The sequence below is a fragment of the Cherax quadricarinatus genome, chromosome 30 (assembly GCF_038502225.1).
Source record: "Cherax quadricarinatus isolate ZL_2023a chromosome 30, ASM3850222v1, whole genome shotgun sequence".
NCBI lineage: Eukaryota > Metazoa > Arthropoda > Malacostraca > Decapoda > Parastacidae > Cherax > Cherax quadricarinatus.
The window spans coordinates 14,779,208-14,793,007 of record NC_091321.1 but is presented as its reverse complement, the minus strand read 5'-3'; the positions used below and the strand labels follow the sequence as shown (position 1 = coordinate 14,793,007).

General features: G+C 37.7%; 2 protein-coding genes across 4 annotated transcripts in view; one reads left to right on the top strand and one right to left on the bottom strand.

Annotated features, from left to right (window-relative positions):
* The window catches only part of LOC128692666 (probable ATP-dependent RNA helicase DHX35), a 37,450-nt gene extending 37,328 nt beyond the window's left edge, over positions 1–122 (bottom strand). The window contains exon 1 of one of the 3 annotated variants that reach the window (XM_053781936.2): positions 41–122. The gene's annotated coding sequence lies outside the window, so the exon portion shown is untranslated. Of the gene's footprint in view, positions 1–3 lie in introns of all 3 variants that reach the window. The other 2 variants (XM_053781940.2, XM_053781937.2) reach the window with 2 other exon arrangements.
* A 787-nt stretch (positions 123–909) lies between these two features.
* Positions 910–11,433, top strand: spt4 (Transcription elongation factor subunit spt4). The gene is made up of 4 exons (XM_053781943.2): positions 910–1,069; positions 2,853–2,959; positions 4,685–4,740; positions 11,207–11,433. The coding sequence occupies exons 1-4, from the start codon at positions 1,007–1,009 to the stop codon at positions 11,323–11,325; spliced, it is 345 nt and encodes a 114-aa protein (XP_053637918.1). The 5' UTR covers positions 910–1,006; the 3' UTR covers positions 11,326–11,433.
* Positions 11,434–13,800: the final 2,367 nt, after the last annotated feature.

Below are 13,800 nucleotides of genomic sequence, written 5' to 3'. Positions count from 1 at the left end.
TACCATTCCTCAATAAATTAGCAGCTCAGGCGGCACATACTGCTTGTTTGTTTGTTTGTTGGGCTTATTAGGGCCACCGGCAGCTGAAGCCGTATCGAGCCTGACTTCCCGATGTACGGGAAAGACTTGTTGCCCAAAGTTGGGCAACATATATAGAAGTTTCCAATTAGATCAGATAAACTTCCCTTGCCAAGGCCGAGCAGAGTGAGACGCACACACCCCCACATGGGGTCCACCTGTTATACTTGAGAATTATATGTTTCCGTTTCTCTTTCCGGAGGAAACCTTGTATTCTTTCTAATCCGCCCATATCTGGACAATATATTTCTCTGTCTCCCGGGAGGCAGGACTCAAAGACAAAAACGCTTTGGTGGCTCAAAAAAAAAAAAACGACAAGAAACATTAATGTGTAGTGTTTTCCACCTCTGAGCAGGAGACCTGTGCGCCAGCATTAGTCGAGTGTGTAAGTAAGTTTATTCAGGTATACACAAATACAGTTACATAGAATTATCATACATAGCAGCATATGCGTAGAGAACCTAGGATAACCCAAAAAAGTCAGACAGAGTGACTTATTTCCATTGAACGTCTGTCTCGCTTGAGTATCAGTGACAAGTTTCCCCCGTTCTCTCTGGGACGCTTGTCCTCATCTATTTTGCCCGCCGGGCACTTTAAAGGAGAGGCATCTGGTCATCGGCTTACTTTTAGCCAGCTCCATTTTCCCGCTGTGCAGATAATTCTCTAATGGTCTTTGGTGGGAAGACGGTTACTAAACTCAGGTGAGGGTGTGGACGTCTAGCTCTGCTGGTGCTTGACAAGGGGTCCACCGGATCTAATTGGAAACTTCAAATTTTTATTTATATTTACAAAGGAACTTTTGTTCCTTCTCTTTCATCGCCCAGTTTTGGACAACAAATCTTCCCGTGACATCGGGAAGCCGGGTTCAATACGGCTTTAACTCTCAGTGGCCCTGATAAACCCAACAAAGCAAGAAGACTTTATCACCATGGAGAATATTCCCAAGGACTTGCGAAATCTTCGTTCCTGTCTTGTTTGCTCTCTCGTTAAGGTAGGATTAAGACAAAATAAGATTTGCTCGGATTTTTAACCCGGGAGAGAGTTAGCCTTCCAGGATAACCCAAGATAGTCAGTGCGTCATAGATGACTGTCTTATTTCCATTGTGATCCTTTAAGTCTTGTCCTCCTGAATACGACCCTCACCAGTCAGCTAACACTCAGGTACCTACTTACTGCTATGGTGAACAGGGACAGCAGGTATAAGGAAACATACCTAATGTTCTCACCCATGCTGGGGATCGAACCCTGGACACTTAGTGTGTGAGGAGAGTGTTGCCAACTGAGACATGTGATAGCTAATTTTGCTTTGATGTTTGTCTAAAGGAACAGTAGTTGGCAGGCTTGTATAGGATGTGATTGAAAGTTTTTAGTCTTCACCAGTTTTGTTTGTTGGAAGACTTAATAATAATCTTTATTTCTACAAGAACATGTACAAGGTATACAGGCCTAGCTGACAATGACGAACTTCTATATAGAAAGCCACTTTTATGAAAAGCATTTAAGGCGAATTAGGTCAATTTTGTCCCAGGATGTGATCCACACCAGCCGACTAACACCCAGGCACCTATTTTACTGCTAAGTGAACAGGGACAGCAGTTGTCTTAAGGAAACACATCCAATATTTCCACCCGTACTGGGAATCGAACCATGGTCCTCAGTGTGTGAGCTGAGTGTGCTAGCAATCTAGCCACAGGATACCCAATGGACCCCAGTGGAAATAAGTCACTGTCTGACTTTTTTGGGTTATCCTAGGTTCTCTACACATATGCTGCTATGTATGATAATCTATGTAACTGTATTTGTGTATACCTGAATAAACTTACTTACCATTAATTGAATTATTAACCCCTGACGTAACATTACATCAATTGGAGGCAGTCTGGGCATAGTTTGTTGTCAGTTTTGTAGGTATGATTTGATTTAATTTTATGGGGGTCACTGGAGTATAGGTCCTGGTCTGAATTCACTAATTTAAATATTTTCTTAAAATACCAGAAATCTATAAGTAACAAAACAAAAATGGAATTATTTTGCAAATTTTTATTTTGGACGATAAAAGCCACAAAAATATTTTTACTAGTTTGAGTCTGTCCAAATAATATTGACTCAGTTCTCCTGAGATAGAGACAATTGTCTGTGACATAGGATCTTATGACTGGCTCAAATCTTACCTAAACAGCAGGAAACAAATTATAAAACATAATAAGTAATACTAAATCAGAACCTTAGCCAATATCATGTTCAGTTCCACAAGGGAGTATCTTGAGTCTGTTAATGTTCATTAATGTCAAATGTAAAATTAATAGTGTGCTAATGATAATGTTTTCTTTAATCATTAAGTAAAATTTCAAAGAATGTAGCTGACACTTTTTGCTAGAATTGACATAATGAAATGTCAAAAGGTTATTTAACAAGGAAAGTTTTACTACGGAACTGATAAAAACTACTTGTGCTGTATCAGAGATTTTGAATGTTATTTTTCCAAGTTTACGTTATATTATTCATGATGATGATAATGAAGTACAGTGGTACCTCGGGATACAAACAGCTCAAAACTTGAACAATTATGTAAATGTATTAATGTAAGTGCTTTTGTAAGTGTATTTTTGGTGGTCTTAAACGAATTAATCTAATTTACATTATTCCTTATAGGAACAAATTCATTCGGTATCGGCACTCAAACAGCCTTGTGGAACGAATGAAGTTCATATCCCGAGGTACCACTGTACTGTATGGTTATTCTTATCTTTAAAATAATACCTGATTTTTAACAGACTTTGGAAATGTTTGAGACTGATGGCTGCGACAACTGTGATGAATTTTTACGCATGAAACAAAATCGTGACCAAGTTTATGACTGTACGTCTTCAAATTTTGATGGGTAAGTGCTCAGTAGTATTACAGTACTATACTACATCTACTATTCAAGGGAATTCTGTAATATCTCAAGAGAAAAATTAAACTGTAGTAAAATTGTACATTGAGAATATTATTCCTTATAACTTGGTAAAATAGTCATCTGAATTTTAACCAAGGCTTTTATAGCTGATGAATAGAATTCTACTGTTCCATCCTGGCTCAAGGTCATGCTTCCCTCTTACTTTCTGAAGAAAAAAAAATTAAGTTGCTACTTTAATTTTTCAACTTTAGCACTATTAGTGCTGGAATGATGGAAGTACATGATGCTGGCATTATAGGGGCAAAACATCAGTCTGAGAGTAGAGGCAGTGATGCCATGTTTGAGAGCAGTGTGAGGTGTGGGTAATACACAGAGGGGGAAGTGGAACAGAATTCTTCCTCGGTAATCCATGCTTATCGTAAGAGGCGACTAAAATATTTTGCCAGGAGCAAGGGTGTAGTAACCCCTTCTCCTGTATACATTACTAAATTTAGAAGGAGAAGCTTTCGTTTTTCCTTTTGGGCCACCCTGCCTTGGTGGGATACAGCCGGTTTGTTGAAAGAAGAAAGATATATACGCACGCACGCACGCACGCGCACACACGCACACACACATGCATGCATCTAAATTTTCTTCTATTTTTTTAATAGTTCTTGTTCTTACTTAGTTGCCTTCATCTCCATGGGGAAGTGGAAAATAATGCTTCTTCCATAAGCCATGTGTGTCCTAAGAGGTTTACCTGGAGTTTACCTGGAGAGGGTTTTGGGGGTCAATGCCCCCATGGCCCAGTATGAGACCAGGCCTCATGGTGGATCAGGGTCTGATCAACCATGTGACTAAAATGCCTGTACAAGGAGCTAGTAATCCCTTCTTCTGTATAAATTACTAAATGGAAAAAGAAAAAAAACTCTGTGGTTTTCTTCTTTTTCAGGTCACCCTGCCTCAGTGGCAGATGGCTGGTATGTTGAAAAAAAAATATAACAGAAACCAGTTAGCCAGACTTGGGTCTTGGAAGTGGAAATGTAGAGAAGATGGAATGAAATAAAATGACTTGGAAAGCATATAAATCTGGAGTGGAAGGAAGACTGGGTAGGGGTCGGCCTAGGAAATGTTGGAGGGAGGGGGTAAAGGAGGTTTTGTGTGTGAGGTGCTTGCTTGGACTTCTAGCAAGTGTGTGTGTGCGTGTTAGATAGGAGCGAATGCAGACAAATGGTTTTTATGGCTTGATGTGCTGTTGGAGTGTAAGCAAGGTAACATTTATGAAGGGATTCAGGGAAACCAGTTAGCTGGACTTGAGTCCCAGAAGTGGGATGTACAGTGCTTGCTCTCTGAAGGAGGGGTGTTGATATGTTGCAGTTGCAACTCTGGCAAGACAGTGATTAAGTGAATGATGAAGAAAGAGTTTTTTTTTTTTGGGGTCACCCTGCCTCAGCAGGAAACAGCCAATGTGTTAATAAAAAAAGTAATAATGATGGATATATGTAATTGTTTATCAGATTGGAAAGAAATTTTCAGTGATAGTTACTCTTTTTCCAAAATGGTATGTTTTACTGTTTCCATTTTCTGCAAATCTGCAGCCTCTGATGCACTTTACCTGAAATCTGCTTTTTCCCCAGTCCCCCCAGATTGTATGATTATGCTTAGTGGTAAATAATACAAAAATAATATAATTAAAGCTCTTATATTTACATAGTTGATGTTTTTCAGCTTCATTGCCCTGATGAGCCCAGAGGATAGCTGGGTTGCAAAATGGCAACGCATAAGTGAGTATGGTATTAATTAAATATATCATAATTATTTAAGTACTGTACAGTACAGTACAGTACATATTGATTAGATTTTATATTTTTTTTTTTTTTAGATTTGAAGACAGTTTACCTAATCATGCTTCAGAATTGCTAATGATTTTCAAGATACTGTACAGCAATATCTTTACACCAGTTTTTTGTTATACATAAACGTACTGTATGTCCTTTCAAAATTGTTACTAACTACTCTGGTACTAGGTATAAAATGTAAAATGTGTGTGCCATCTCTATTTCTCAGTACATTTTTTTATTCCCTCAGCTGTATGACCCTTGTAGGTTTAGCACTTCCATTTTTTATTATACAGTGGACCCTCACATAACGCTATTAATCCGTTCCTGAGAGCTCAATGTTAGGCAAAATTATCGTTAGGCGAATTAATTTTCCCCATAAGAAATAATGTAAATCAAATTAATCCGTGCAAGACACCCAAAAGTATGAAAAAAAAAATTTTTACCACATGAAATATTAATTTTAATACACACAAACTGAGGAAGACATGCACAGTTACATGACACTTACCTTTATTGAAGATCTGGTGATGATTGATGGGATGGGAGGAGGGGAGAGTGTTGATGGTCTTAGTGTTTAGAAGGGGAATCCTCTTCCATTAGGACTTGAGGTGTCAAGTCCTTTTCCGGGGTTACTTCCCTTCTTCTTTTAATGCCACTAGGACCAGCTTCAGAGTCACTGGACTTCTGTCGCACAACATATCTGTCCATAGAGGTCTGTACCTCTCATTCCTTTCTGACTTTCCTAAAGTGTTTCACAACATTGTCAGTGTAATAGTCACCAGCACGGCTTGCAATAGCTGTCTGAGGGTGATTTTCATCCATAAAAGTTTGCACTTTAAGCCACATTGCACATATTTCCTTAATCTTTGAAGTAGGCAACTTCTTCAATTTCTCTCTCCCCCTCCTCTGAAACAGTTTCCTCAGGTCTGGCCTCTTGCTGCTGAAGATGATCTAGCAGCTCATCAGTGGTTAGTTCTTCATTGTCCTCCTCTACCAACTCTTCCACATCCTCCCCACTAACCTCCAGCCCCAAGGACTTCCCCAATGCCACAATTGATTCCTCAACTGGCATATGCCCTTCAGGGTTAGCCTCAAATCCTTCAAAATCCCTTTTGTCTACACATTCTGGCCACAGTTTTTTCCAAGCAGAGTTCAAGGTCCTCTTAGTCACTCTCTCCCAAGCCTTACCTATAAGGTTTACACAATTGAGGATATTGAAGTGATCTCTCCAAAACTCTCTTAGAGTCAATTGAGTTTCTGAGGTCACTACAAAGCACCCTTCAAACAGAGCTTTTGTCTAGTTTCTTGAAGTTGGAAATAACCTGCTGGTCCATGGGCTGCAGGAGAGGAGTGGTATTAGGAGGCAAAAACTTGACCTTAATGAAGCTCATGTCCCCACAAAGTCGCTCTGCCAAGTCTGTAGGATGACCAGGGGCATTGTCTAACACCAGGAGGCACTTAAGGTCTAATTTATTTTCAATTAGGTAATTTTTCACAGTGGGGGCAAATGCATGGTGTAACCTTACTGCTTGCCCTCCACAGCACACACAAATTAGCCTTGAGGACATTCTTTTGCCTGAACGCTCTGAGAGTTTCAGAGTGATACACCAATAAAGGCTTCACTTTTCAATCACCACTAGCATTGGCACACATTAACAGAGTAAGCCTGTCTTTCATAGGCTTATGTCCTGGGAGTGCCTTTTCCTCCTCAGTAATGTAGGTCCTGCTTGGCATTTTCTTCCAAAACAGGCCTGTTTTGTCACAATTAAACACTTGTTCAGGTTTCAGTCCTTCACTGTCTATGTACTTCTTGAATTCATGCACATATTTTTCAGCTGCTTTGTGGTCCGAACTGGCAGCCTCACCATGCCTTATCACACTATGTATGCCACTACGCTTCTTAAATCTCTCAAACCAACCTTTGCTGGCCTTAAATTCACTCACATCATCACTAGTTGCAGGTATTTGTCTAATTAAATCCTCATGCAACTTCCTAGCCTTTTCACTTATGATCGCTTGAGAGATGCTATCTCCTGCTATCTGTTTTTCATTTATCCACACTAATAACAGTCTCTCAACATCTTCTATCACTTGCGATCTCTGTTTCGAAAACAAAGTTGCACCTTTGGCAAGAACAGCTTTCTTGATTGCCGTTTTCTTGGCCACAATAGTAGCGATGGTTGATTGGGGTTTTGTGTACAACCTGGCCAGCTTGGAGACATGCACTCCACTTTCATACTTAGCAATGATCTCTTTCTTCATATCCATAGTAATTCTCACCCTTATTCCTGTAGGGTTGGCACTAGAAGCTTTCCTGGGGCCCATGGTCATTTATTTTGCAGGTGAAATCACTAAAAACGCTGTAATAATACGAAATGTTCTGATTGTATGCTTGGATGTTACCGCGGAGGCTGACTTGTAAACAATGCCACCAGCGGAATAAATAAGGCTGGCTCAGGCTGCACATGGACGTGTCTCGGATGAATCGCGTTGAGCGAGTTTTTTAGCACTAGGCGAGGCAAAATTTTGCATTAAAATGTATCGCTAGGCGGATTTAACGTTATGTGATGCCAACGTTAGGCAGGGGTCCACTGTAATACAGTAATAATAATAATTTTATTCCCTTATTCACTGTAGCAAACTTACCTTATGGGGCGTTCCATAAGTGTGGACCCATAACAAAAAAATATGCAATTTATACTTATTTAGCCCTTTAAGGGTCCATGCCATAATTCTACAGCTTTGTAGTCAGGGTTGGATCCAAGCTGTAGTTCTACGCCATGAGCTCAGCTCACTCAGATAAGCTGTGAGCAGCAAATTTGGGCCTAGATATGAGAGAATACATCTATGTGGTAAGTGTGCACCACATAAAACAAATCCTGCAGCACGTAGTGCACAATGAGAAAAGAAAAACTGCGACTGTATTTTTGGACTATAACAGCATTTTTGCAGTGTTTTTTCATGCATTTTTTCGAGTTGAATTCACTATTTCTTGGTCTCATTTGCTAGAATGGAAGATATGTTACAGAAATAGAGATGGTTTTGATTGGTTTCAGTACTGAAAATGGCTTGAAACTGAGCTCAGTGTTCAATTTTTGCCGATATTCAAGTGTAAACAAATGACGTCACGCATCTAATACACGTCAGCTGGTGGGTCTAATATATGTTCACGAATGTGCTGATATTATTTATACAATTATTACAGTATTGCATAACAGTAAGTCTTCTATTTTTTGGTGTGAATAACAATTCATTATGTAAATAAAAAATAAAAATGGAATTCATTTGTAAAGCCTAAAAATGTAACTAATAAAAAGAGGAAATGTTAGTTTAGTGCCAGGAATACTTGCATTGTTTATTCTGGACCCTATTTTGAAATTGGAATATTTTGAACTTTGTGTTAAATTGGCCAAATTACCAATTTCTGATCACTTTATTGGATAGTTGAAACAAGTTGACCGGGCGATTTTTTTCCTCAATCGATAAAATAGAAGTAATACTAGCAAAATAGCTAAGAATTTTGTCAATTGGAATAATGTAATTGGCCTGAAATGGGAGTCAAAGTCGGCAAAATCGCCGATGTGTAAATAATAGACGCAGCAAAACTTGTGAGAGTGTAATTCTGCCAATTTTTCATCAAATTCCATACTATTTGTTTTATTATCTTCAGAAAAAGATTCTCTATCATTTCACAAGAAAAAATAACAAAAATTTTCTTTGAAAATTCTTGGACCCTGGCTGTCACTCTGAGATCTGGCCTCTGGACCCTCAAAGGGTTAACATTCAGACTGAATGCTATTACAGCTGTACACATTAATTATTGTACCAGTGTGTAACTGAACATTATCTATTAATATTTACTGATTTACAGCTGCATAAGCAGAGCTAATCTTGTGTCCCATCTTAATTAACATGTTCATTATAAATTGTTTTAAAATTTACAGCAATTGTAACTCTTAGTACCTACTTTGCCAATTTATTCTATTCCACCATTATTCATAAAAAATTTACAGTATCCCTTTGACTATGGCCTCTTGTTATTCCTTTTATAAGTAGAAAAAACTTTATTCTGTCATATCGTTTCATATACAGTGGACCCCCGCTTAACGATCACCTCCAAATGCGACCAATTATGTAAGTGTATTTATGTAAGTGCGTTTGTACGTGTATGTTTGGGGGTCTGAAATGGACTAATCTACTTCACAATATTCCTTATGGGAAAAAATTCGGTCAGTACTGGCACCTGAACATACTACTGAAATGAAAAAAGTTCGTTAACCGGGGGTCCACTGTATTTCCTCTTTTCCTCCTATCATTTAGCTTAGGTGTCTTTAGTTTCTTCCAAGTTTTTTCTTTAAGACTTTCATCATATATTTTTCTAGCTCTTGGATCCATTTTGTAACTTTTGACTTTTTTTCTTTCTGATATAGCTGCTGTTTGGACACCACACAGCATCTATATCTTCCAATTTTGCCCTAATATAAGCTGTAAAAAAAATCATTATTTTTTAAAGATATTTTATAGTTATTGTAACCTATGAATTTCATTTACTGTATATGATCTGGCAACTTTATTAATGTTAACTTCTAGATCCCTTTCCTTGTGTGATACTCACAAAATTTTGCTGTTGTACAATCTGTATTCCTCATGTGGTCTGATGTTTCTTTTTCCCATTTCCCATTTCCATTACCTACTTTGTTCCAAGGAATGTATGTACTATGTGGCATGCCATTAGTAATACCAGTACTGGTTAGTTTTGTAACAAAATGAGATATATTTTTTACAAATATTTTCAAATTTACTACAGTATTTTTGAAACTGTTTTTTGTGGTTTAACCCTTTGGGGGTTTCGGCCGTACTAGTATGGCTTACGACCCAGGGTTTTTGACGTACTAGTACGTCTAAATTCTAGCGCCTTCAAATCTAGTGAGAGAAAGCTGGTAGGCCTACATATGAAAGAATGGGTCTATGTGGTCAGTGTGTGCAGTATAAAAAAAATCCTGCAGCACACAGTGCGTAATGAGAAAAAAAAAACTTTGACCATGTTTTTGGAATAAAACAGCGACTTTGCACTGTATTTTCGTATGGTATTTTTGTTGTATTCTAGTTTTCTTGGTCTCATTTTATAGAATGGAAGACATATTACAGAAATTGAGATGATTTTGACTGGTTTTATAATGAAAAGTGCCTTGAAATTGAGCGCAAAGTAGCAGAAATGTTTGATTTTTACCAAAGTTCAAGAGTAAACAAATCATGCCAAGCGTCCAATACACATCACCTGGTGAGTCTAATATTCTTTTACAAGTGCGCTGATATTATTTATACCATTTCTACACTAATGCATAAGTCTGCATAACAGTAAATCTTCTATTTTTTGTAAGAATAAAAATTCAAAGTGGAAAGCTAAAGAAATATAAGAGGGGCCTGGGGATGTGACTAACGAACAGAGAACTTGTTATTTTAGTGCCAGGAATGTCTTTCTTGTTTATTCTGGACCCTGTTCGGAAATTGGCATCTTTTGAAATTTGTGTGAAATTGGCAAAATTGATAAATTCTGACCACTTTATTAGATAGTTGAAATTGATAATTGGGTGGTTTCTTGTACTCATTCGATAGAAAAAATGGAGTTCTAGCAAAATAGTTATGATTTTTGTCGACTAGTACATTGGAATTGGCCAAAAATAGGGCTCAAAGTGGGCAAAATCATCGATGCAAAACATCGTTGAGACCGCTAACTTCGCGAGAGCATAATTCCGTAAGTTTTCCATCAAATTTCATACTTTTTGTGTCATTATGATCGGGAAAAGATTCTCTATCTTTTCATAAGAAATTTTTTTTTTTTTTTAAATTTGGCCAACCCTGAGAACAAGTCTCGGAGAGGGCCTGTCGACCCCCAAAGGGTTAAAGAAACTTAAATCTTCAAGGTCACCAACACTTGTAAAATTAATTACTGTATACAGTACAGTACAGGAGGGTCCTGCTTATACAGTAGGTGTACTGCTGTAAGGCAAAAATTGCTGTAAAGTAAATCCATAACCTTTTTTTGACTTTCAAATGCATAAAAAAGGCTGATAACATTTTTACACTTTCATATATTAAGTGAGCGATAGAGCTAGGCCTAAAAAATGCATATATGTACAGTACACACATTACTTACCTTAAAATATTTTCGTTCTTAGCTTGTAGTGAGTGGTGAATGTATTTATTGTAGGATGTTTGAATAAATGAAGAATGGGTATAATTGAAAACCTCTGTATTAGTGAAACTCTGTAAAGCAGGACTTACCTGTTTATTTAGATACTGTAGATTCAGATACATTTATCCTTGTAGCTTATTTTTAGTATGGTATAAATATTTTAAAATATTTTGTAACTCTGGACTAATAATTTAATGTTAACTTTATCACTAGATCGTTGCTGTAGGGGAATGTATGCCATCTCCATCACTGGTCGTTTGCCAGCAGCAGTTGTACGAGAAATGAAATCCCGTGGAATGAAGTATAGGTCAAGAGATATGACAAAGTTGTAAAATAAGACGTCACTCAAAGGAGGATAATTTTATATTTTCTTTACTTAATGTATTCTCTAGTAATATCAGAACAAATGTTCTTAAGTATTAATAAAGAAGTTTAGCACACTTTGTCTCTATTTCTGATATGAATTGGAATGGAAAAGTTTTGATTTTTTTCCAGCTACATTGAATACTTAAAACATCAGAAATCTTGGGAACATGTGCAGCTGAGAGAAACAAGGCTATGGGCAGAGTCTTGAATTTGTCTTTAGTAATTACTGTACATTCCTTGATCTTATATTTAAGATTCAATAATTGAAATCTCACATAGTGGCAATATTTCCCCATTAGACAAAATTTGTTTCCAAAAGAATTAGAAACATTATTGTCTAGATTGATTCCAACATTCCTACTAATTGCAGTGCTGTGATGGCTGTCATATCATACAAAATGCGTTTGATTACTCTGATTACAGAATTACCACTGGAGGTTGACTGTAAATCAGGAATGGCAACCTGAGTTGTACAATGCTTGCTTGGTATTCCCAGTTTGCCCTCACTCACTACAGCAATCCCCCCATATCCATGAGGGATGTGTAAGTAAGTAAGTAAGTAAGTAAGTAAATTTATTCAGGTATACACAATACAGTTACATAGAATTATCATACATAGCAGCATATGTGTAGAGAACCTAGGATAACCCAAAAAAGTCAGACAGAGTGACTTATTTCCATTGGGGTCCTTTTACCTTATTATTATAATATAAAGGTTATAATATTTTCTTATTATTCTATAATGAAGATAACATCTTATTATCATACTAAAAAGACTATCTACTACACGAGGGTCATTAAGACTATCTACAATACGAGGGTCATTAAGACTATCTACTACCCGAGGGTCATTACGACTATCTACAATACGAGGGTCATTACTAGGGATAAGGTAAAATTTACACGTATTTTAGCTAAAAAATAGAAAATCATTCCCCTCCCTTTCTGTTGCTTCATTCATCAGACACTTTTTGGCAGTCTTCTTGAACTGGTTCAAGCTATGACTGGCCTTGACATTTGTGGGTAGTCTGTTCCATTCCTTTATTGCTGTACAATAAAAGGTGTTTGAAGCCTGGCCACTGACTGTGGGTACTACAAAGTTGTGCTCTCTCCCCCTAGTACTATGATTGCTTTGGTTCCCAACCTTGACAAAATTGACAGCAAGATATTCTGGACACTGTTCGTGAGCAATTTTATAAACATGATTTAGCTTCAGTTGTTTTACTCTGTCTTCAACATTCAGCATATCCAACTGCTGTAATTCATCCTGGCCTACATGTTCTCTTGGTCCCAGCCCCAGGATGAATCTTACGATTTTGTTCTGGGTGATTTGCAGTCTATCTTTCAGTTTTTTTGTCAAGGCAGAGTACCAAGAAGAGCAAGCGTAATCCATATGGCATTGTATAAGGGCTAGACATAGGGTCCTGCGAGCCTCAGTAGGTAGACACTGTGCTTGTCTATACAGGAATTTCAGCCTGGCATTCGCTTTCTTTACTACACTGTTCCCTATCAATTCTCCTGACATGCATGGGTCAAAGGGGATTCCCAGATATTTAACTGATGAAACCAAAGTGATGGACTCCCCATTACACTGAACATTAAAATTATTTACCCTTCTCAGTTTATGTTTCGTTCCAAAGAGAATGGCTTCAGTTTTCCCTAGGTGTAATGATAGTTTGTTGTCTACTAACCATTTGCTGCAGGACTCCAGTTCCAGTGTTAAAACATTAGCAATATCTTGTGGGTCTTTACCTGTCACTAACAGAGCACTGTCATCTGCATACAGTAGGAGTTTGCACTTGACACTGATAGGCATATCATTGACATAACATAAGAATAGTAAGGGACCCAGAATACTACCTTGGGGAACTCCACATGTTATCGGCAGGGGTTCTGATTCCGTTTTGTTGATTTTGACTATTTGTCTCCTGTTGCTAAGGTAGGACTTAAACCAGTCTACAGAACCTATACCGATAGCTTGGAGTTTATTACATAATATATTGTGGTTGACAGTATCGAAGGCCTTTTGCAGGTCTAAGGTTACCATACCTATGAGGTTCCCTTTTGACATTTCAGTTCTCAGGTAATCCATCAGATTAATAAGGGAGGTATCGGTTGAGTATGATCTTCTAAAGCCCGATTGATAGCTATGGAGAATGCTGTTGTCATTAAGGTACTTAACTACTTGAGAATACACCGCCCTCTCCAGAATTTTAGATATTATACTGAGTATACTAACAGGTCTATAGTTGCTTACATCAGACCTATTATTTTTCTTGAAGATAGGAGTAACTCTGGCCTCCTTGAACCCCTCCGGTACGGTATTAGTGGTGATTGATGTGTTCCAAGACTTACTGCGGATACCCAAAACCATGGATAGTAGCGAACCCTACATGTCATTTTTCGTTTACATACATACATACTTATGTAAAGATTAATTG